We start from the raw sequence: 26,042 nt of genomic DNA, 5'->3' as shown, positions 1-26,042 counted from the left end.
AAGCTCAAATGGTTGAATCAACCTAGCAAAACGAAGAAAAAAAGTAAGAAAATAGAATTCCCAATTCGTTGGGAAATCCAATAAAAGTTGTTGGTCTCATCTATTATTGATAACCCAGATCTTTGCTTTCACTGTCCAAGGGTACTATTGCCACCTTCGTGATGTGTTTTTCTTTCTGGATAGTCACTCTTTTCGGCACTTACTATATATAAACTATTTTCTTCATCTGCTATAGCCGCAGGTGAGGAAAGAAGAGTTTTAGAATTCTGCAACTGCACAGTGTAGAAGAAGAAAGAAGATATATTTCTGGTGTAGACACCTTATAAGTGTAGGATACATTTTCCTACTTTTATTATCCTTTTTTAGAAGCAAGAGAGAGTTATTTTATTTCAGATGGATTTTATCAGAATAGAGAGCATTTTGAATAAATTTATTGTGCGAGAATAATAAGATTCACTTTGGTTTTAAGATTGATTAAACACCATTCATAATTTATTGAAAGAGAATATGCTTGTTATTAAGATGACGCACAGTAAGTAAGAATATTAAGGCATGCTGTCTACTAACAATAAGAAATCAAGAAAAATTATGAGCTAAGTTATCTATATTTTCTCTTGACAGAGATAGAAATGATATTAATACGACAGTAATGGCTCAGGAAATAGAGCGTTCGCCTTCCAATGAGGTGAACCAGGTTCGAATCCCAGCTATGGCTGATTGATACGATATCCGCACCAGGCTTGCACCAACCATGTAAAATAGGAGGCTGATGTAAAATAGCCTCAGTGGTAGAAGGATCATGTGTTAGAGTTCCCTTCCCATCAGGCTAACCGTGAGAGGTTTTAGTAGTTTTCTTGCCCATGTTACACAAATGCGGGTTAGTTCCATTCCAAAAGTTCTCCTCGAAGGCAAAATTTCCCTCAATACTTGATCAAGGATTTTCCTTAACTTCTGGATTGGGTTCAAAATTACAAGTCTATGAAGTTGAACATTAATAGCCGTAAACCCGAAATGGGGTCTGTTGTTTAACAAATGTTATGAATTACTTCTGCTGCGTACAATGCTGAATTGTCCTGATTTCATACTTACAGTGGTTTGTGCTACTTCATAGCTGCCGGGCATGCTTATAACACTCTTCCATCCTCCTCATGTGTTACTTTGACAAGTCAACCCTTTTTGCACTTACATCTTATGCTACATTGCAGTTTATTGCACTATACTGTAGTGTACTGATTTTTATTTTGTTGCCTTATTTTTACTTGTCTTGAATTATGACGGTTATTGTAGTACAATACGTCTTTCTGCCTTTTCAATCACTTCTTTGGTTTTCAATTTTTGAGTAGTCATTCGAAAAATAAGTCACGGGATCTTCTACCATTAACATATAACTAAACGTGCAAATGCTATATTCGTCATTCTTAAAACTAGTCACTCTCCGTTTGGCATTAACTACATGGCATTGTATTGCACTCACCTTTATTGCACTGTATGAAATCTTACTCAATTACATTGTATTGATTTATATTTTATTGTATTAACTTGCAGTGTATTAGGATAGTCCTGGGCTTTAGGATTAAGGGTTTTTCATAACCTAGGTACATGCTCAGGGCTTGGAGGAAAGGAAAAAAAAGTGTATTAGGCTGGTAAGGCATTGAAATAGGGCTTGAGAGAGTTTCTGTTCTTCCAAACATATCTTTGGTTTTTAATTTTTGAGGAGTCATTAAAAAAATAAGCCGCGGGATCTTCTACCGTTACCGTATCACTAAAAATACAACTGCTATCTTTGCCATGAGTCTTTCTTATGACTAGTCACTCTCCTTTTGGTACTAACTACATTGCATGGCATTGCATTGAACTGTACTTTGCTGCACTGAATCGAATCTTTCCGTATTGCATTGAATCAATTGTATTTTATTGTATTAATTTACCTTGAATTATGATGGTAAGTCATTGAAATATGGCTTAAGAGCATTTCCATTTTTCCAAACACTTCTTTAGTTTTCAATTTCTGAGGAGTTATTAGAAAAATGAGTCACTGGATCTGCTACCATTAACATGTAAGTAAAGCTACAAATGCTGCCTTAGAGCTCTGTTTTTCTTATGACTAGTCACTCTCAATTTGGCTCTGTGGTGCACTGCCTTTTAATGCACTAAGCTGAAATTTACTATGCTTATTACACTATGTTTATCATTTTGCACTGCAGTATGGTTTTTTTATTAAAATATATCTTAAAAGCATCTCCACATTTCTTATCTTCTCCGAGGTTTTTATTTTTGAAGATTCAATAGAAAAATAATCCGCGTGATCTGCTACCAATAATACGTAAGTAAAAATCTGCAAAATTGTGTAAGTCAATAAGATTTTTTTTAAATTCTCAATCAATCAAACGATTCTATTCTATCTCTATCTCTATTCTTTCTCTCTATGTGGTTTTTAAATGCTTATTTAAATTCCACTTGCTCTATCAAACACAGTTTCACAGTTTTAATTTTAGCCAAATTTAAATTTTTGGTTATTTTATCTAGCGACGTCTATTTTCAAATTAAGGCCAATTTTCAAAATATATATTCGGTAAATTCTAAATTTAGATTAATTCATGTAATGATCTCTATTTTCTAATTTCATCATATGGCTCTAACTATTTCCACATTATTTCCATTTTACGTATCTGTCGATGCGTGCTGATGTGTGTGCACTTTGCTGTACGTTCACTTTGAATACATTAGAACAACGCCTGCTCGAAGAGAGAAGTAAACCATAAATGAGAAATTGGATTATTCATTAGTCCGGATGCTGTTACAAGTTTCGTATACTCTCAACACTCTGTTTAGTAGCCCTAACATTATGACATTTTTATTATTTTTCCCATCTGCGCAATTTATGTTCCTTTCGTTGGACTACTAAATTGATACGTAAAGATGTCTTCTTTCAAGAGGAGCTGACAAAAATCGGGCATCTATACATCAGTATGAAAAGTTTACATTATTAAATCATTCAATGTTAATGCTTGTTAATAAAAACATTTGATAATTAGTCAATAATTTAATAGTGATTAAAAATAAGAGAAATAAGATATTAACGATTTGTATGAAGAATTAGTGAGTTTTTAGGTATACTTGTTAATGGAAAATCTTCAATATCAGAACTTAAAGTAAAAAAATTGACATATTTCAAGCGCTATAATGGAGCAGTATAAGAGTTTGATAATGAGTGCTTCTATATAAGCACTCATTATCAAAACCCTCAAACACAACACGTTAATCTTGTACTGTATTGTAGATATGCCATATATTTAAACTGTTTTAAGTGTTATATATAATATACAATCGTTTTAAACCGCAACTATTTATATTTTTTAATAAACAATCAAACTCCATGTATTGTTATTGAACACTGAAAATTCTGATGAAGTGTTAACGATATATATAACCCGAGCTTTTCAGTAGCAAAACAGTATTGAAAAGCATTACTATTTATTTTTTAAAGTTTATTATACTAAAGAAGAAACTAAAGTTAAGAGTGTACTAAACTATTGCAAAAGAACAGAACACATAATAGTTTTCAGCTGTAGATATATCTCATGTTTTATACCTTTAAAGGTGACTTTTATCTATAATTAATGAGCCATATCTTCAGTTTACTCTGTCAGCAAGTACTTTTACTTTTCTGCTCAAAGAGGTTTTTTTTTCTTGCACTCCATACCGGATTTTAGTAGCAATATATTATTTACTTCAAGTGAGATTACTACTGGTAAGAAAGTTTTAGTATTCTCCATCGGTAGAGAACAAAATAAATTTTCACATTGCAGACTCGAATGTTGGCTATACATTGAATCTTTTCATTTTCTGGAAGGAAGCTCCGAGATTGTTTATTTTCTTTTAGATAACAACGAAAGAAAAAGACAGGAAAACAATTTTAGTTAAGTTATTTCTTCTAAAAGTGGGAAAATGTGCTATGTAAGTATAGTTATTATAAAAAGAAAATATCCTTTTAAGAAAAGAGTTTTGAGAATTTTGGCAAATGTCGGAAGTCGGTTCAAATTCCTAAAACGTACACTGCAAAAAAATCCTGTGGAAATCTAGATATAAAGTTCCGGCACTTTGGGTGCATCATCCGTAAAACCCCTTTTTACCGTAAAATACAATACTGTTAATTTAACAGTAATATTTATTTAATTAGAGTGGTTCAGTATTTGTATTGTAATTATTATTGTAAAAATTACGTTGTATAAGATTTTTTGTTCCTTAACATGTTCAGGTAAGAATGGATTTTACTGTAAAAAGTACTGACTGGCCGAGTGCCGGTACTATTATAAGTAACCGCCTTGCTCCAGAAGTTAATAACTAAACAACAAATATAGTTACTCTAAGTATTTTAAATGTTAGAAATCAAAGAAAAGGTTGCAGAATAGTTTTTGAAAAGAAATCTATCAAGTGGTATACTGGACACATGGAAATGATACACTGTCGTATTACTGGCAGACTGAAAATAATAATTAATTAAAAAAAAGTTTTTCTAGAGCCTAAAACGATATAATCATCAAATTCGCTTATTACAATGTTTCGGGTTTAGTTCTTAGCTTGTCAGCAAGATGGCAGCACTCCTCAGTCTCTGAAGCAATCCTTGTGGTTAAGGGAATATCTCCAGATATCAATAAATAAGTTTTGCTAATGTTTTGTATGTTTACTGTATTTCATGTCTACCAATTTATGTTTTAGGAGCAGAGAATTCTCCATATGATTCAATCGGATGCATAGTTTATATTTGTTGAGCGATTTTTTGTATTAACAATAAATTAAGATTTTCAATCGAATGTATGCTGAAAACAAAGAGTGGTTACTTTGACTCATTACTGGCTTACAGCTTAGAGATACTTACATCCTTCATTTCTAAGTAGAAAATTTCCTTTTCCATCTTTTTTTTATAATCATTGTAAAAAAAGTAATCTACTTTAAATAAATTTTGATACAAACCTACTGAAATAATTTTTTACATGCTTAAGAATAAACGTGACACCAAAATACAAGAGAGTGCCTGAGAATCTAAAGTACAATGGTTTTTCTGAGATACAATTGGAACAATACATAAACTTCGATATATCTGATGAGATTTGCCAAAGGAAAACATATTCCTTTTAGGGCAATCATAAATAAGTAAATCTATTTACTAAATGTTGATGCTTTTGAATAAGGAAATAATGCAAAGGTTCAGGAGGTTTTTACAGTCTTAAACTTTTCAGTTTACAAAATATTAGAAGCATTCAAATGTGATTGCTATTGGTGAAAATAAGTTTTGGTATTTTCTATAGGCAGCTAACGAAATTTTTTCTAAAACATTGAGATTGCAAACTTTAAGTTATTAAGCTGTACTGAATTCCATCGTTTTGTTTATTTTTTTTCTTTTGAAAAATTTAATAAATATCCCAAAAAGAAAAAAAAAAGAATAAAAATTTAACTTACATTATATTTTTCCTAGAGTCTAAAAGTATTATGAGAGTAAATTTATTCTAAAAAATCACTTTGTTTTTAAGTTGCGGTTTTAGGCAAATGAAAGAAATAATGTAACAGACCGAAAAAGGGAAATTGATTAAATTTGGTACAAAAATAAAGCATGACTGTTTCTTATTAGAAGTAATAGTTTAGCAAAATTTTATTCTAAAATATATTTTAAAAAGTTTTGTAAGGGAAATATGAATTATTAAATTAGATTTTTTTTAAAGTTTTCAGATATTCTTTTGCTTGCTTTCATGCTTTAGTTAGTTTATCCAATTAAATTTAGTTTCAAAATTGAAATGACTTTTACACAATAGAGAACACAAAAATTCTCATTAATAATTCAATATATTCCTCTTACATAATTATTTTAATTTTGGAAATAAATTATTTTGTATGGAAATTTATTTTGATTTAATCAAATTTTGCTAGCCTGTAAGAAATAAGTTTTTTCCTTTTTCTCCGTAGTGGTTTTAAGATAATTTTTATAAATATTGTTAAAAGTAAAAATTTAACTGCAAATTTATTTATTTTCATAAAGTTCCTATGTAAATAATTTTGAAATTTTTTATCAAGAGGAAATTAACATATATTGTGAAATTGTTTTTACCTGTATAGCTTTGAATTATAGTAACGAAATATATTATAAAAAATAAATGTCTAAAGTGAAAATTTTGCATGAAGGAATTGATTATAATTTACATCAATTTGTTAATAGGCAATAAATCATTTAGTATATATATATATATATATATATATATATATATATATATATGTAGTGCCAGTTCCTATCTTTAGTGCCAGTTCCAATCTATAGTACCAGTTCCTGTGCTGTAAGCTGATCTAGCTAGAGATCTAACCAGATTATGACAGATTATGTAAGCTGCAAGTTAGACCCCGTGCGAATTGCCAAAAGACACGAGAGACACGGGAGCGCGGAATGGAACTAACAAAAAAGGAGACGCTGATGAATTCCAGAGAGGGGCAGCGATGATGACGATTTTCTTTTAACTTCACGATGACGAACTCATTTATTTTATATTATTCCTGTGTTTGTTTATCGTCCATCTTTATGTAAATTTAGCGTTTAATATATGTTTTGTTAAAGTACAGTGCCTCTTATTTTCAAAGAAGACCACTCATGCCGTCCCCACAAAATCAGAAGTGGTTTCAAGAACAAATTGATGATGAAGAAATTAGATTGAGAAAAAATTGCTAGTAAAAAGAAAATTATTGGTGAAGAAAATTGGATGCCGAATGGTTTCATTCTTGTGAAAGTAAGTGACGGAATGGCGTTGTGATGAAACTTTCGTTTTTTTATTTCATCTCTGCAACTACAATTGGGGTACGTATCGTACATTTGTGACATCCACATTTATTATTAGACTTTTATTCATTAATCAAAAATGATTCTTAACGATATTAAGCAAGTAAGCAAAGCATTGAAAAATTTTAAAAAAGACAAAATAAAACTTTTACATAAATTTATTTTCGATGTGGAAGGCGATCGTTCAAACAGAAAACGATTAAGAAATTTTACTGGTTTCAATTTTACTTTAGACAGCGAAGAATTTCAAAATAAATTAAAAAATATTGAAAAAGAATTCACTCTTAACCAACTTATAACTCTTTCCAATATTCTAAATATTTCGTATGAAGGCAATGAAACCGAAATTGCAATAAACATGTTGACGTTATTAATGGATTTGAATAAACTGGCAGAGTTCGCCAATAGCGCCAACGCGTCTAGTTCAGAGTCGGACGACGACATAAGCAATCCTCAAAGTGAAACTGAACCTTTGATTAAAGAGAAGGAACACAATTTTCCAGTGCAGAGAAATGATGAAAATAAAAACAGTAATTCGTGTTTAAAAGATAAAAATAATTCCTGTAGAAATTTCGAATTTCAAAATGTTGCTATTAATTATTCTGATATCGAAAGTACTATTTCTAAGTATAATGCAGGATCGCATGAAAATATTGTTCATTGGATCGAACATTTCGAAAATATTTCAAAATTGTTTAATTTGTCAGATTTACAAAAATTTATTTTTGCCAAAAGATCTCTTGGTGGTAACGCCTCTTTATTTGTCAGAACTGTACCGGAAATAAATTCATGGCGAAAATTAAAGGAAGCTTTGATTGACGAATTTTCTTTTGAAATTAATTCTGCCAATTTGCATGATCTATTAAGTAGACGAAAAATGAAGGATTGTGAATCGGCTCAAGAATATTATTTAAAGATGAAAGAGATCTGTAATTTCGGAAAAATAGACGATGCTGCTTTTATGCATTATGTAATTAAGGGAATTAACGATAAGCATGAAAACAAAATTGTTTTGTACGGCTGCAAAAATTTGTCCGAATTTAAAGAGAAACTTAAAGTTTATGAAATAATAAAAAGTGATTCCGCAAAGAGTAAAAATGCTTTCGATAAAATCAGAACAAAACATGACTTTGATAGTAAATATAATTATTATGATAGAACAAAAGCAAAATATGATGATAGGTATAATGTAAGAAAAGATGTTTCAAATAGGAATAAAAATAAATATGAAAATAATAATGAAAAGATAAGGTATAATACTGATGTTGAAACTTTTAATAATAAATTGTGTTACAATTGTGGTTCAAGAAATCATATTTCAAAATATTGCATACATAAAGATAAGGGTTTAAAGTGTTTTAAATGTGAAGCGTTTGGACACAAAGCTTCGCAATGTCCAAAATCAAATGCAAAAACGGAAGTTGCTACTTTAAATGTTAGCGTAGAGCCAAAGTTGTTTAAAATGGTAATAATTGATAACTTAACTGTGAAGTCTTTGATTGATATTGGAAGTCAAGCCACTTTAATCAAAAGATCAATTTTTAATAATTTAAACTCCAAAGAACTATTTCCATTTAATTGTACTCTAAACGGATTTGGTAAATCAAAAGTGACTCCGTTAGGTTATTTTAAAGAAAGTATTAAAATTGACGATTTCAAATATTTGGCTGAAATATGTGTTGTAGAAAATGATATGATGCCGTATGACGCTATTATAGGCCTTAATGTCTTAATGCACGGTGAAACAATAATCAATGAAAAGGGTATCACAATTAAAAATAAAATTCCGTGTTTTCATGAAGTAAACTATTTGTCTATTCTACCAAACGATCTTACTATATCTGATGAAGTTGAAATTAATATAGATCCTTGTGTTCCTAATGTTTTAAAAAATAAGTTACAACAATTAGTTTTCGATTATGCGCCAGATAAACTTAAGACAACTAATGTGGAAATGAACATTTTGGTTAAAAATCAGGAACCGATATTTCACCAGCCACGTAGATTGCCGTTTTCTGAAAAGAAGACTGTTGAAGCTCAAGTCGTTGAATGGTTAAAACAAGGAATAGTGGAGCCTAGTTCTTCCGAATATTGTAGTCCCGTTGTAATAGTTAAGAAAAAAGACGGATCTCCTCGTATTTGCATAGATTATAGAAAATTAAATAAGATAATTGTCAAAGATAGATTTCCCCTCCCATTAATTGAAGACATTTTAGATAGACTACAAGACTCGAAAATTTTCAGTACAATTGATCTTAAGAACGGATTCCTACATGTCGATGTAAATAAAGATAGTAGAAAATACACTTCATTTGTGACACATGAAGGACAATATCAATTTCTTAAAGTTCCTTTTGGACTATGCAACTCTCCCGCTGTATTTCAAAGATACATAAACACCATTTTCCGAACTTTGATTAATGAGGGTATAGTTTTACCATATTTAGACGACATTATAATTCTGTCCTCCTCCCTTGAAGAAGGTATTGAACGACTTAATCGGGTTTTAAATATTGCTAGTGAATATGGACTTAATATTAATTTTAAGAAGTCCCATTTCTTAAAGAAGCGCATTGAATTTTTAGGTCATGTGATAGAGGATGGAAAAACATTCCCATCTACCTTGAAAACCAAAGCAGTTCTTAACTTTCCGGAGCCAACAAATTTGAAAAAAATTCATAGTTTTTTGGGATTGACCGGATACTTCAGAAAATTTATTCCGAACTATTCTATAATAGCTAGACCGCTGAGTGACCTGCTAAAAAAAAGATCATAAGTTTAAGTTTAGCATTGAAGAAAAGAAAGCGTTTTATCAATTAAAATCTTTGTTAGCCCAAGATACTGGAATTAAGACTATAAAAGAACTACTTAAAATTTCGAATTATGAAGATTATTGCAATAGAAACGGAATTTTGTATAAATTTGTTGATGGCAAAGAATTGGTGGTTGTGCCAGAAAATATGCAAAACGAAATTATAAGAACAGCTCATGAGAAAGGACACTCTGGAATTAAATATACGGAAAAAGAAATCGAAGAATATTATTTCATACCCAAACTTAGACAGAAAATAGAAAACATCATAGCAAATTGTGTTCATTGCCTACTGATGAATCATAAAAGAGGAAAGAAAGAGGGACTATTACATCCATTGCATAAAGAAGATATGCCTTTGAAAACTTTTCATATTGATCATCTCGGACCTTTGGAGAGCACCCATAAAAATTATAAATATGTGTTAGCGATAATAGATGCTTTTACCAAGTTTGTATGGATTTATCCCACGAAGACTACTACGTCAGCTGAAACTTTAGCCAAATTAGAAATCCAAAAAACTGTATTTGGAAATCCTTCCCAGATAATTTCAGATAGGGGTACAACATTTACCTCCAGTGAATTTGGTGATTATTGCTCGAAAGAAAATATTAAACATCATTTAATAACAACAGGTTTACCAAGAGCTAACGGACAAGTAGAGCGTATTAATCAAACCATCATATCGATTCTTTCAAAATTATCCATAGAAAATCCAGCTGAATGGTACAAGCATACAAATAAAGTTCAACAAGCGATAAATTCAACCTATCAAAGAAGCATAGACACTACTCCATTTGAATTGCTTTTTGGGACAAAAATGAACACTAATGGACTGGGAAAACTAAAGGAAATGATCGAAATTGAATTTCAGTCTCAGTTTGACACCCAAAGAGAGGAACTAAGAAAAAACGCAAAGCAACAAATTTTTAAAATTCAACAAGAAAATAAAAAGACCTATAATTTAAGAAGAAAGGAACCAAAATCCTACGAAATTGGAAATTTGGTCGCCATCAAAAGAACCCAATTTGGACCTCATTTGAAGCTAAAATCTAAGTACTTTGGCCCTTACAAAATAACAAGAGTAAAAGGAGGAAATACCTATGATGTAGTAAAAGAAGGGAATCACGAAGGACCCAACTGCTCGACAACGTGTGCGGAGTATCTTAAATCATGGAGCGGTTGCCAAGAAGAATTTTAGTACTTGCCAAGACAAAAAAAATAAAGACTGTAATTTTTGAAGATGAAAAATTAGTTGCTAAAGAATTTGATTTTTGAAGAAGACGTAAAGAAAGACGAAAGAATTTAAAGACGAAAGACGTAATAGATGACGAAAGAATTTAAAGACGTAAAAGAAGACGAAAGAATTTAAAGACGAAAGACTTGAAAGAAGACGAAAGAATTTAAAGACGAAAGACGTAAAAGAGGACGAAAGAATTTAAAGACGTAAAAGAAGACGAAAGAATTTAAAGACGTAAAAGAAGATGAAAGAATTTAAAGACGAAAGACGTAAAAGAAGACGAAAGACGTGAAGGAAGACAAAAGAATTTAAAGACGAAGAAGTTCAAGACGAAAGACGTTAAGAAGAAAGACGAAAGACGCTAAAGAAAAAAGACCAAAGACGTTGAAAAGAAAAGAAGACGAAGCCATTGAAGAAGAGAAAAGACGTGCAAAGATGGAAGAGTGAACGTGCCTGAACTGATACACTCTTACCTGAAAGATTTTTTTTCATGAAAGACATTAACCTAAAACATTTAATTTTAAGATATCAATTATATTTTTCAGTCTGCTCTGTTTTTTTCTTTTTTATTCTTTTAGAGTCGCTGGAGGACCAGCCGAAATGCAGGACGGCCGATTCTGTAGTGCCAGTTCCTATCTTTAGTGCCAGTTCCAATCTATAGTACCAGTTCCTGTGCTGTAAGCTGATCTAGCTAGAGATCTAACCAGATTATGACAGATTATGTAAGCTGCAAGTTAGACCCCGTGCGAATTGCCAAAAGACACGAGAGACACGGGAGCGCGGAATGGAACTAACAAAAAAGGAGACGCTGATGAATTCCAGAGAGGGGCAGCGATGATGACGATTTTCTTTTAACTTCACGATGACGAACTCATTTATTTTATATTATTCCTGTGTTTGTTTATCGTCCATCTTTATGTAAATTTAGCGTTTAATATATGTTTTGTTAAAGTACAGTGCCTCTTATTTTCAAAGAAGACCACTCATGCCGTCCCCACATATATATATATATATATATATATATATATATATATATATATATATATATATATATATATATTCAAACATTCAAACAAAGAAAAAATCACTCTAGATTTTTTTGAGAATCGCTATTTAAGGAAATTGGGTTTAAAAAAATACAAAGTTACCCAGTGAAACTTTCTAACATTTGTTATAGACAATTTTTAATTTCAATCAGCCATCATGTATTATGTGCAGAACACGCACAGCTATTTCTCCATCCTAACTGTTCCTTAACAGCTTTTTCCCCGTCACAGACGTTCATTCTCCAAAGATTTTCATCGGCTTTAAATTTTTTTTTCCTTTTCTCTCAAATGAGCTTTTGTCTACAGTTGATTTTTCAACAGATTATTTCACTGTCACATCTGTTCTTTCTTTATAATGTTTTCTATCACAGTTATTTATTTTTCTTCCTCTACAAGTTTTCCTTGCCAAAGCTGTTCCCCTTTTTACAAGAATATCATGAAGTGAAATTAAAAGCTGTTATTTCTCTTGAGTTTGTCACTGTCACAGCTGTTCTTGAACAGTTTTCCTCTGTCACAGCTATTCTTGAACCTGAATAATTTTTTTATCACAACCATTTTTGTGAACAAATTTTGTTTTTGCTACTTTTTTTCTACCTTTACAAGGTTTCCTTGACAAAGCTGTTCTTCTTTTTAAAAAAATGTCTTGAGGAGAGAGGAAAAACTATCCTTTCTTCTCCTCTAAAACTATCTTTTCCATACATTTTTCACTGTCATAGCTGTTCTTCTTTTACAATTTTCCTCCGTCACAGCTATTCTTCCTCCTTACTGTTCCTCCTTACTTACTTCTTACTGTTTTTCCTTGCCAAAGCTATACCTCGTTTTACAAGTATTCCACGAAGAGAAAAAGTAAGTTGCTCGAGCTTCTCAGTACTGTCACAGCTGTTCATTGTTATAAAGTTTTCCTCTTTCACAGTTATTCCTTTTTTAGAGCTTCTCCTATCGCGGCCGTTTTCGACAACAGCTTTTCCTTGCAACTTCTCGTCTACCTCTACAAGTTTTCTTTGCCAAAGCTGTTCCTCTTCTTACAAAAATCTCATGAAGCGAAAGGAAAAGCTATCATTTCTCCTGAGATTTTCACTGTCACAGCTGTTCTTTTTTTACAGATTTTCTTTGTCACAGTTATTCTTCCTCTGTATTTTTCCTATCACAGCTTTTTTTCGGCACCATTTTTTCTTTGTCACTTCTCTTCTACCTCTACAGGTTACTCTGCCAAAGCTGCTCACCTTTTATTTCAAAAAGGTCATGAAGTTAAAGAACATGCTATTTTTTATCTTGATTTTCTTCTGCCACAACTGTTCTTCTTTTACAGTTTTTATCTGTCACAATTGTTGTTTCTCTACACTTTTTCACTGCCAAAGTTGTTCCTCTTTTTAAAAGAATGCGGTTTGGAGAAAGAGCAAGCATATGTTTCTACGTTTAGAAGAATGATGCCATGAATGAAGAGAAAAAAATAACCTGGTAAATTATTCTAAGGCCGAGACTTGTAAGTTTGAGACAGATATAGTATTTTGTTACAGATATAAGATGTTACTAAAAACGGATTTTGAATGTAATAATCTAAAATAAATGACTAACTAGAGTTTATTTAGTTTAAAAAAAAACTTTAAAATAATCAAGGACGAAAAAACATTAAAATGTAAGTATATTATCAATAGTGTTATAAGAAATAATATTCCCACTTTACACTTCTAGCTGTATTTACGTTGTCAACAGTTTTTTGTTGGCCTTTTATATTGGGAGTATTAATTATTTTCCTGCTAGTACATTGCTAATTAATCCATTTATAAGTTACTTACTTTTGTTTCGACAGTTCCTAAATGATTTTTTCATTAAAAAAATGTCTTATTTTTCTTATCCAGAGTTTAAAACTTGAGATAATTAAGATACAAAGAATTATCGAATCAAATGCTATATTTATATCTTGCGAACTTAAAACGAAAAACGTCTCATAATAGTGTGGTTAAGATTCCGTCCAATTATTTAGATGAGGAAATTAAAACTTAAATGAACTTGAGCATTTTAAATTAAATAAAAAATACAAATCCTTTATTTAAGGTTTTAATGAGTTTAGTTATCATAAGACTAAAAGGTAGACGATAATATTTTAGCAGTTTAAAAGGGAAAAAAACTGCATGCGGGCCTGTGTTGCTCTAAATTATAAGCAGATATGTACACATTCTTATTAAGTTTTATAAAAATGAGAACAACTACTGAATTTTAGAATCCTAATTAGGAGATTAAAATTATAATGACCAACTTTAAGTTTTACTATTTTACTTTTTAAAAAAAACGCCATTTGGGATTCATAGCAGTCTTGAACTTATTTTATATTAAAATGTTACTTGAATTTCATAAGCTTTTCATATTTTCTCTATTCATAACAGATAAGAAATCATTCCAGAACAATTATGTAAAATTAATTTTTAAAGTTCGAACTATAGACTAAAAGTACATTTTACATGACTATTTCGACAGCAATTTAATTTTTAAAGTTCGACCTACAGACTGAAAGTACATTTTACGTGACTATTTAGACATCTTATTATAAATTTCAAATGTGTATGAATTATTTTTCAATTAATGTAAGCTCTATTTATAATGAGTTTTATTAATAAACTTCAGATTTATTTCTGTGAATATGATTAACCACTAATGATCACAATTCCATGAATAATGCTTGTAATTATTTAGTAAAAAAGTAAAGATTTTCATAAATAACTTTTTTAAATATTACCAGTGAATTTCTTTGCTTAGCTGTGACATTATTTAAAGAATATATTATGGAATAATATTTAACTCATTGCGACTGTCTGATACTTTGATCAATAATGCCACTTTGTATTACATTTTCTTTTTTAAATGCAAAAATGAATAAGTTTTTTTTTTAATTTTGATTTATTTTTAACTACAATGGGGATTCTCCATTTTTTAACCCTTACGTGAAAATAAACTCAAGTGTTCATTTCAATTATTTATATATTTTGATAATTATTGGACCAAAAATGCAAAGACTTATCTTGGTTAATCTTTTGAAAAATATCTTTGCCTTATTTTATTTATTCGTTTATTAGATTTAGTAGAACTGATCTTCACAAAAGTTACAAATTTCGAAGTGGTGTCAATCTTTTCAAAAAAAGGGGGGGAGGAGTTTATTTCTGGGGCAATTTACTCACACATGTCCATTCCCCCTATACACTTGGAAACAAAACTGGTCAAACCAGTAATTAACGTTCTAAAAGTGGCGTTGGTGGGACCAGGTGACGTATAAAGCATCGTGTCGTCCAGCCAGCGACAGAGCCCACCCCAGCAAAAAGACTATCCAGACGAAGGCCCGGACTCCTGCAACTTCAGCCCACCGACTTGTTACAATCATGAAAGAATTGCAAGAGCTCATGAAAGACCAGGAAGTGCTTTCCCTACTTCAAACTCTACTAAAGGGACTTTCCCCTTCCAATTGAAGCTCCACTGCCACCAACTCAAGTCGACAGTTACCTGAACTTTTTAGTTTAACATTTGGACTAACTTAGGACTTTTTAGTTTTATGTCAACATACTTTAGACGAATCGGTAAGTGGCGCTTCGCGCCAATAGCCGAGATCTCTCACATTCACATCACCAGCGACAGAACATAAGTGAGTCTTTGGCTGTGAAAGCTCATATCAATGTTGGTTCATTGAATAGTTGGCACGTTGAACTTTTTTGCTCCACAGTAGAATCGGAGGCCGTTTGGTTTAGCAATAATTTTTGTTCAGTTTTGCTGTAATCTCATTTCTGGTTACCATGATGTACTTTGCTTTCAATGACGTTAGCTTTCGGTTACCGCAATTTCTGCTTACCGTTATATGATTGGTTCTCGGTTTATTTACATATATATTCATTTATTTGCAAATCGTCAAAAATGAGATAGTCCCCCAAATGTAAACTGTAACTCATGATGATGAGTTATAATTTACATTTGGGTATTGATGACCAAGCTTTGAAATACTTTCACTTTTAATGATTCTCGTCGTTCACTTTTAATGATTCACTCTCACTTTTATTGATTCTTACCCGGTTGTAGTGATTTCAGAGATTCGATGTTTTACCAAACTTCTGATATTATTGAGTATACTCGTGAAATGATCGTAAGTAAAAATTCAAGTTTTGTGGTTACCTTGGAGAGGCTATTTTCTATCTCTCATGCGAAGGTAATAACACCATACTCAAACTCTTTTAAAACTTTATGAATCTTAAATCTTGATCATGCAACTTTACGAGTTACTAGTTGTCTTATGTAGGTGCTAAGCCCGTATCACGTTATTCTAAATGGTCGCATATATTTCTATGCATACTCAACAGAAATTTACCTCCTTTTCAGTATAATATACATAGAGTAAAAAACTATTGGCTTAGTACCTAGGCCTTTTTACGCTTAAAAACAATCATTGGTGACCAAAGATTTGCAAATATCTCTTCGAATCGCTTTTTACACAAGGATGGAAAAAACCGACGCGTGATCCAAATTGGACAAAGAAAGTGTCTGGTAGTAGCAGAAGAGAGCAAATGAAGAAATCTTTGTGGAGCAAAATTATAAAGAGCACACTTAGCTCATTGTTAAATTTCGTGTAAGATGTCAAGATGTCTCCGTTTGGTCACTGGTGCCTACATTTAGCTCTATGAGGAGGCACTTTTCAATTCTTTTCACCCCAACCAACATGGCGGAAACTTAAGATAGCAAAATAAAAATCTCTCTTGTTGAACTGTTTTCAATTCTCTTCATTCTTCATTCAGGATTTTATTTTATTCTACGACCGCCGTTGAACAACCGACCCAATTTGGGTTTACAACTACTAATGTTCAACTCCTTAACCTTGTAATTATGAATCCAGTCCAGAAGACAGGGGAACTCCTGGATCAAGTATTGGGGAAAATTTGCCTTCGTGGAGGACTTTTTGATGGAAACAACCTAAATTGGAAAACCATGAAAACCTTCTATTGTTACCCTGATGGCAAGTGGACTCTGACCCATGATCCGTTAGGCCATTTAAGATATTTTGCATCAGTAATGTTGTTGGTGTGAACAAGGTGGGGAATTCGTATCGGTCAGCCATCGCCAGAATTCTACACCCGGTTGACACCGTTGGCTCAATGCAAGATTTGCCTGAAAAATAATGTCACTGCGCAATGAATTACTTTCGCAACGTACCGGGACTGATGGGATCGGTGAAGCGGCAATAAGTTTACGCATGCGCGATTGCATAGTTGCCTCTGGTAGAGTTTTGACAGTTATTTCAGTGAAATTCATTGCCATGTTCCGTCACTTCAGAACTTTCGATGGATTGTCATCTAGTTTTCAGTGGATCTCGGATGGTCCGCAATGAAAAAATGTTCCCTAATTATGATGGATTTTAGTGATGATGATTAATGAAAGGTCTACCATTTCCTTAAAAAAAATTTTTGAAAACCAATCTAAGTCAGTTTTGAAGTTAACGCTGGGAGGCAATTAAAAACCGCCACCGACTAAAATGTAAAGCGTATGATTTACTTCTGATTGCTCAGAGCCAATTTTGAGTGTTTTTCAATGAAACAGACAGTAAAAGACAGATGTGTACGATGGGAAAACTTCAACATGGCAACGCGTCTTAACAATCCGTATTCTTCGTGAACCGCTTTCTAGAATTCAATGGTTCTTTTGACATCCTACAGTTCTTATAAGGCTCTTAGAGACTCTTTATTAGTCCTGTAATTACAAACTCTCTTAAAAACACTCACGATTTCGGAGCAATTGAAAAGTTCAAAATAATTACACCATGGACCTAAAGCACATTCTAAAAAAATATGCACCGTGGCTACTTCAATGTCTTGACATTTCTCTGGAACCTCGATGTTGAAAGAGCCTATTTTAAATTTTTTTCATTTACAGTACCGTTTAGATCAATTAATTAACTCATATGACATTAGTTTTTGGAATTGTATTGTGTGTATTGTGCTTTCATCATTGTATTGTGTTTCTATCATTGTATTGTGTTTTTAGCAAAATAATCTAAAAAGCAAAAAAAAAATTTTTTTTGCAAAAAAACTGTTTTTGAGGCTGTTGTGGAAGAAAATTCTATAAGTTCTATGAAAAACAAATTAAAAAAATTATAAAACATACAGAAACTGTAATTGAAAGTACTTTAAAATACATTTTTAATGAATAAATGCTTTTTATGAAAACGAGTTGGAGCTAATTCAGTTTCATCGAGTACAAACTATTACACCACCTAATACAATAATAATAATAATAATAATAGAAATAAAATACATTCTTACGAAAAAGAAAAATGAAATGAATTGAAAAAAATGAATGTTTATTTTAAAAAATGAAACCTAATACAATCGAAAAACATCTATTTCCTTTTATGAATAAAATGAATCACTAATGAACAGAGTGTTATAAGCAATCCTTGAAATTTATTATTAGAAACATAAATATAATTTGGTTAAACAATTTTTTCTGAACTTTTTTTAATGCAAGTTTTTAAAAAAATTATGCTGTTTTCATGAATCATTAATGAGCAGATTATTATTGACAGTCAACGAAGACCTTTTTCTAAAAAAAATAACAATAACATTTCATAAAATTAATGTTAGTTAAATACTTTAAAATTTATCTTAATGAAAGAAAGAAATCACTAATGAGGAAGGAGGCACAAACTATTGCACCACCTCATACAATAATAATAATAATATAAATAAAATACATTTTTAAGGGAATGTTTTAAAAAATGAAATCTAATGCAATAGAAAACTATCAATTTCCTTCTACGAATAAAATGAATCACTAATGAACATAATGTTACAAACGATCATTGAAATTTATTATTAGAAACATAAAAATAATTTGAATAAAAAAAATTTCTAAATGTTTTTAACACTAGTTTAAAAAAATTTTGTTTTCTTGAATCATTAATGAACAGATTATTATTAACAGTCAACGAAGACCTTTTTCTAAGAAAAAAGTAATAAATAAATAACAATGACGTTCCATTATTTCTTTTTAAATTAATGTTAGTTAAATACTTTAAATTTTATTTTTATGAAAGAAATAAATCACTAATGAGCAAGACACAGATTTTAAACTTTTTTTTGCCTATCCTAAATTTAACCCGAATTCTAACGAGGAAGAATGCGGAGCTTTAATCTCTTCTTAACAATGCAAGGAGGCAGCAGTTGCTAAATTAAATTACCCTACATTGTTCTGAAAAAGAACTTTTTCACGTAAGTTTCTCGCCAGAGGGTGCTGAAAGAAAACTAAATTCTATCGATCACCGTTTAATGGCTGAGGCAATGGAAGGAGTGACATTTTTACTCAATGAAATTCGTTAACATCGTTTAAACGCTATTTAATGATGGTTTTACGTCACCATCTGGAACGGGAAATTTAGGAGTTCCATAAATCTTCTGCTGGTGATTACGGAAGTTCCTGAAAAGTTCCTCCTTAAAATGTGTTGAGATTGTCTCATTAAAAGTATCGTACATTGCCCATAACACAAAATATGGATATTACGTGAAATATTTCAAGTTTTAAGAGCAATATTTAGAAATTTCGTTATTGAAAGCGCCATTTTGAAAATAATAACTTAAAACTTGTCGTTTAAGTATTTCGATTATCAAATATTTTTTTTTCCTTTCAAATCAGGTTATTTTTCCCACACTTAATAATTTTGTCAAAAATATACATTTACTTATATAATTAAAATGCATATTAAATTTAGTAATTTAAAATTATAGTTTAATTGAATTAGTTTTAAAGCTAAAACATTTGTTATGCCAAAACAGACATGGCATATTTTCATCCATATAATAGTTAAATTTGCACTTAATCCTGCAATATTTTTCTCAATAGAATTATCCATTAAATCCGTTTCTTAGAAAACTCTTTAAGAGGAAATCAAATTCCAGAAATAGATTGTCTCTCTTTAAATATTCATAACATTTACATCAATTTTTAACGCTACTAAACGGCTGCTTTTAAACTGGTTAGAGGACAAAACGTTGTAATAAATGGTTTTCAAACCAGTTTTTATAATTGTTTTAAATTGATATATACTTGGTGTTAGTTTCTCATCAATAATACGTTTTAAATTCTTCAAACTTATTTGTGAAGAAAATAACAACCTTAAATAAAAAGCTATCTAGTCAATTTATGGATTCCTTATTCATTTTAGCAAAGTATTTTGCATCATGTACTTATAAATACCATTTTAATTTCTTGTTAGCAGAAAACCCCTAATGTACCTAGGCCATTTAGCCACACTCCATTAACCAATTTCATATCAAAAAAGATTTTTTACATTTTTTCGGACAAATCCTGCACTGATCTACCTAGGTGAACCAGGTCTATACGAATTCCACACCCGGCTCGCATAGACTGCAATGCTGACGCAGAATATCATCAGTGGTAGACGAATCATTATTCAGAACCCTCTTGAGGTCGGACTAACAGGGGAAGATTTTCTCCGTGTAATGAAAATGCGGGTTAGTTCCATCAAAAAGACTTCCACGTGAGCTAGTTTGTCCCAATTAAGTTATTTTTACCACACTTAATAATTTTGTCGAAAATATGCGAGAGTTTCCGTGTCGTCTGGGAAGGGGTAAAAATTGCAAGGCTATGGAGTTGAAACTTGATAGTTGAAAGCTTAGAACTTGGTTGCCTGTTCAACGTTGGTCAAAAATTAAATTTAAAAAAAATTATTTGGATTCTGTTTTCCTCACTTACAACTAAATGAAATATGAACAATTAATAAATGAAATTAGCAAATACGATGTGGATTCTGTCTTCTATACTTACACAAGTATGAAATATGGTCAAAAGACGTGCGCTTTCTTCACTAATTAAAAATCTACTTAACTATCCATCTTCTTTTTCATAGTTTATTTTTTAATCTTCACAACATTCCATCTGCATAATTAAATACTTTCTCCAAGTGTAACAAATTCATTTCGTTGAAATGTAAGTAAAAAAAGCTAAAAATGTTACCAAATATGTAAAAAAGGTTTGAAAGTTATAAATTAAACCACTAATTCATTTACTTAACTGCGAAAGAGAAATTTCATTTAATTTAAATGGTAAATAACTACATAAAAACATACTAGAAGAAAGTATTGATAAATATTCTCCCAAATAACTACTTTTTGGAAATGATTGATTAATTTTGAAAATGATTTAATTTGATATCGGTTATAAATGAACTCACTTATGAGATGTTGTTGTTAATTATGCTACTTGCCAATATCAGCAGGCCTGCCAAGAAAACAAACGGACTTTTAAGGCCGAGGGTGCGTTTTTTCTTTTTCGGTGGTGAGGTGTTCAGCCCAGAATACGACTTCAGTTACACACATACGTCACACTCCGTTTTACAGGGAAGGACCAATTATATTTCATTTATTCACCGTAATTGTAATCGTGATTTTTACCTGAACCAGAGAACTATCAATCTTTAATTCAGTACCCAGAGAGGTATTGATTTGTTATGAGAGCTGGAGGATTTTGTGACCCCGTCAGGTTTACTGTGCAGCAGTGACCATTTAATTTACGGGGCTTCTTCATCCGGTGGGATTCGAACTCACGTATCATAAACACGAGCTCAATGACCTATTAACTAGGCTATCCGGGCCCTACTTATCAGATAAGGGTGATTGGTAAATTATTTTCTTTTTTAATAAGTCATATTTTTAAATGTTGTTGATTTTTTCAGAGATTAAAATATTATAAAGAAGAAAAATAATTAAATATATATAATATAGATTCAAAGGATTCCTTAAAGGATTCAAATGTTGAAAGATTCATTAAAGGATTAAAGTTGCTAACAATTTAGAGTAGTCTTATTTAATCGAGGTTTTTTTTTCAAGAAATCGATGGAGTATGATTTGAATTTCGGATTAAGATTTAAAAGGTTGGCTCTGCAATCAAAGGAAAATGGCCTACCTGGTGTGCCCCTGGGTCCTTGCTCCCCTTTCGGGCAGTGTCTTTTAGCTGATATGCAAAATTCTTCCAAGACTTGGACCTATAAAAATAAACATTAAAATTAATTCTATATATCTTTACTATTCTATATATCTATTCTATATACTATTCTATATATCTATATATTAATTCTATATATATGTTTTTGTGTTTTATGTATGTTTTGTCTGTAGAATGTTTGTTCTACTCTCGTGTGCCCTGAATAGGGCGGGACGAGGTATCAATAAACAATATATCTTTACTATGCCTGAACAAGTGTACAAATAATTATTTCAATAAAATATTTCATAGGACATAAATCCCTTTTTTTTTATCCGATACTCAATTTGTTTGTCTTTAGCACAAAAACTTACACAGATAGTATTTATCAAATGAATTTCTTCGGACTAGAGGTTAACTGTTAACCGAGATTAAATTTAATCTGAGATAAGCTTAAAACTAAGATCCATCACCTAAAGACGCATTCATACCGACCATGTAACTGTATTTTGTTTTGAAGGAATATTTAAATACAGTTAAATTAAAATTATTAAATCAAACCCATCTTAAATATAAACAAACAGCGGGCCATATTAAAGTTATCAAACGTGACCGGTTCGCGGCTATATAAAGGTTAGGGAGCACTGATTTAATGTACTAAAGGTTTCATTTATCGATCATATTGTCTTAGTGGAAAAAATTTAGCTGTATTACTCTTTATATTAGTTCATGTATTTATAGCGTTATTTTGTAAGTACAATTATTTTAAACTAAAATGTAATTAAGTTATGGTAGTTCATGTAGTACTTACTTCATTTATAAGTGTACTTGAATGCTGAAATCTACCTTTTTTTATATCTATAGTTTTCTATTATTATTTTTCTTGTTTTGATTTTATCTCCCTGCTTTATACAGCAACACAATAAAGCTTTGCTATATTATTTCTTTCATTCTGTATCTGATTTTCCTAGAGACATTTTTTAAATGCAATCACTTTCTGTTAAAATACACGAAAAAACTAAAACTTTTGATAAATTTCTGAAAGAAAAATTTAAAAAAAAAATAGTAGACGAAAAAATGTGTTTCAAAATTACTCTTATTTTTTCTCCGAGTATTCTTTTCGTTGAGGTAAAAAGAGTTTTTAACTGAACATTGTTTTTATGGAAAACAAGAAGAAAAAAAACTATTCTGTTCCTAGCAAGTAATGTAATTTAACTCTAGAAATGCAAAATTGCTTTATGTTACCTTCTTCTTTGCTTTGATTATACAAGAAAGTTATGTGGCAGAAAGAGTTTCAAATTTCTTTTTAAAGCTGCACATCTATTTCATTTAAAGTTGAGAATTCTTGAAAAAAAATTCAAGCAATTTTCTACTAAGTTTTGTTTATCGACTTACAGTAAAGTTCATGCTAATTAAATTAAATGACTAAACGTAATATTGACTGTAACGAGTCATCAACTGAGCCGACTCTATTGTATGAAAACCATTGTTTTTATGGAATTTCTCCGTATATTTAACGGCTTAAAACCGTTTTGTTAAAGAAACGGTTTTTCTGCAATTTTCATCCTAATCTACAACGGATTGAATTTGTCAGTTGAAATTCTAGTTTTTACCGTACAGTTTTGCGTTCCGTAATATAACTTTACATTTTCTCTAATAATTTTACAATTATTTTATATACTTTCTCTTACTTTTAGCTGAATGACCAAAATCAAAAGAATGTCGACTTTCACCGATGAATGTCAGCAATTACATAGTCGCTTTTATGAATGTCCGAAATATTTGTTATATCCGATTTGATATTAATTTATTCGCTGATATTATTATATTTATTCGATATTTTAATATCTGTTGAGGAGAGATTAGGAAAAACATCAGTGTTCGGAGTACCGGGTAAATATATACCGAACAGTGGCACTGAACCTTAAAAAAACATCAGTGTAGGGTATACCGGGCAAATGTATACCGAACAGTGGCATTTAACTAGGCCTGGTATATATTTCGAACATCAACCAAAGCGACTATGTGATTGTCAACATTCACCGGTGGAAGTCAACAACCACCAATTTCGGTCATTGACAGTAACAGAGATTATATTGCCAATAGTGGCAGTAGCCAATGGCAGAGACAGGAAAACAAATGAAGAATCAAGAAATAAAGATATGAGAGTAAATTATTTTTACGTTTCTTTTTTACGTGGGTGATATAAAATCCCAGCATTACAATCATATTTTCGAGAATCATTATTTTGATAGCTCCTTGAACAGAAATAAAAAATATATCTTAAGAAAAAATCATTATTTTGGAATCTTTCGTTCTGTTTGTTACAAATATTGATGAAAAATAAACCGTTATTTTATTTTTATAATTTTTTTGTTTCATTTTTACTCAAAACTTGTTTTATTTGTCATATAAGAGATTTAATATCAGAAAATGAATGACGTATCCTCTAAAAAAATATATACAAGCATATTTTTGAAAGGTCACAAGTATAACTCCAAAATAGCCATTTTATGGTATTGTTGTTCCTTCAGAAACAAAATAGTTTTTGACAGTAGAAAGTATTTAACCAGACAAACGGAATGATATTTATAAATATTAAGGTTGAAAAAAATGTTTGGCCATTTATTTAACCCACACTTCGTCAGCTTTTAGACGCACTGTACAAAATTAAGAATGGTTTCCTAATGAAAGAGCCAAATGTTCTTGCTAAATGACTTAAACGTTTGAAGATGACCTTCTTTGGACAAATTGTAAGGGCAAGCAAGAAAAACGAAATCGCCCGAATAGTTCCTGAGTAACTGAATTTAAAAAAAAGGCAAATACTTAAAATTCGATTTTTCAGTCCAATTTAGCTCACATTTTGTATTTTGCCATGCAAAATTAAATTCTTTGAACTGATGTAAAAAATTGTATACCTTAAAATTCAAACTTTTTTCAACCATTATTAAATAAAATAATAAAAAATAATAAATATTGTCGGCAAAAAATTTTTCAATTTGCTAAAAAATTTCTTGAGACTCAGAAAGTTGGTTGGTTGGTGTCGTATCCTCTATTGAATCATATTTCATGGTGTGCTTGAATAGTTTTTGTTATTTCTATGGCATTAAAAGAATACAAATCCTCTTCTGTGGGGTAGTTTAAGAGGTGAAGGCCTGCAGCGACTGCAGGGCAGTGAAAAGCATGATATGGTGTCAGTTCCACATTAAGACAGTTGCCACAGTTTTGATATTTTCTAGTCCCATCTGTAGAAATTTTCATGTTTTTATGATGTTTTGTTCTCAATCTGATGAGAGTAGTGGCTGTCTTCCTATCGATGTCAAGATTAGTTATTTGATCGAGGGCTTTGATTTTTAAAGGGGTGAATAGTCTTGACTTTGCAGAAGCATTTGCATCTGCCAACGTGGTTGGGATTGTATTTTGATTGAGATCTCTGGCATTTTTAGCCAAAGAATCAGCTATTTCATTGAACTCTAGGTTCACATGGGCGGGAATCCACTGCAAGAAGCATTTTTTCCGGAGACGCTGAAGTTGGACTCAGAAAGTAAAATTAACGTAAGGGTTCTAAACTTTGTTCCTGTTCACAACGACGGATATAAAATTAAATTAAATATCTTATAAAATTTTCCGTTTGAACTAGTTTCTAATGACTTGCTTACGTTATAAAAAAATTCCGGATCATATTACGTTAAAACTTCTTAGTACCTTGACTACCGATATTTTTTATCGTAAACTTTTATTTAAAGTCTGATATACTGCACTTTCATAGTTTTAATTACTGTAAAATTGCTGAATCACTACAAATAAATCAATATTACTGCAAAAATTAAGATAAAAAAATTTTACTCTAAAACTGAATTTTAAGGTAAAATGGGTTTTATGAATACTGCTTTCAGGATGGACCGTTTATTTGATTGGAATTTTTTATAGAGTAGAAATATAATTAAAATATTTTAAATTTCCAATAATTCATGTTATTTAAAAGACACTTAACTATAATGTTTTCTCTTTGTAAAACTTCGCAAATGATAAATATAAATAATCAATAAATAAATTGCAAGGAAATGGGAACTTACATCCATTTGGAAAAAAAATCACAGATTGAAGTTAAGATTTAAAACAATCAAATCAGACTACTCTTGCATTCAAATTCTTGCA

At 30.9% G+C, this 26,042-nt stretch overlaps 1 protein-coding gene across 1 annotated transcript in view; it reads right to left on the bottom strand.

Annotated features, from left to right (window-relative positions):
- The window catches only part of LOC107445460 (uncharacterized), a 204,187-nt gene that overhangs the window by 43,580 nt on the left and 134,565 nt on the right, over positions 1-26,042 (bottom strand). Inside the window, exon 2 of the mRNA XM_021144441.4 lies at positions 21,867-21,945. Coding sequence (XP_021000100.1) covers positions 21,867-21,945 — 79 coding nt within the window. The remainder of the gene's footprint in view (positions 1-21,866; positions 21,946-26,042) is intronic.

Source organism: Parasteatoda tepidariorum, chromosome 7 (assembly GCF_982258835.1).
Source record: "Parasteatoda tepidariorum strain Cologne lab strain chromosome 7, Ptep-v5.0, whole genome shotgun sequence".
In the NCBI taxonomy this organism is placed as follows: Eukaryota; Metazoa; Arthropoda; class Arachnida; order Araneae; family Theridiidae; genus Parasteatoda; species Parasteatoda tepidariorum.
This window is presented reverse-complemented; position numbering and strand designations above follow the sequence as displayed.